Here is a 310-nt window from a genome sequence, read left to right as displayed (position 1 = left end):
TGTTTCACTACTGATGGCAAAAGAGTAAGAAACTTAATTTCATATTCATATTCACAAGCACCTCTGTACTATAAAATTCTAGAGTTACGTACTTGCCACTTCCATAGAGCCAGTGTCATGTTGGTGTCGCTGGATTTTCTTGCAGAGTTCCTGCCGCTGGACTTTCACACTCTCTTTATGGTTGCTGAATTCAATGGACAGGAGTCTTCTTGTCACTTCATCAACTCTGCAAAAATTTCAGTTTCACATGATATTGCCTTATACCTCCTGTTTGTCTTGAATACAAAAAATAAAAATTAAAACTGGCTGT

The 310-nt window shown here is 37.4% G+C and overlaps 1 protein-coding gene across 1 annotated transcript in view; it reads right to left on the bottom strand.

Annotated features, from left to right (window-relative positions):
- Positions 1-310, bottom strand: part of LOC119592467 (28S ribosomal protein S15, mitochondrial-like) — a gene marked incomplete at its 5' end in the record, with an annotated part of 6743 nt that overhangs the window by 4754 nt on the left and 1679 nt on the right. The window contains 1 exon segment of the mRNA XM_037941292.1: positions 93-226. Within this exon segment, the coding sequence (XP_037797220.1) occupies positions 93-226 (134 nt within the window).

Source organism: Penaeus monodon, chromosome 30 (assembly GCF_015228065.2).
Source record: "Penaeus monodon isolate SGIC_2016 chromosome 30, NSTDA_Pmon_1, whole genome shotgun sequence".
Lineage (NCBI taxonomy): Eukaryota > Metazoa > Arthropoda > Malacostraca > Decapoda > Penaeidae > Penaeus > Penaeus monodon.
Note: the sequence above shows the minus strand (reverse complement) of the source record. Positions and strands in the feature narration are given on the sequence as shown.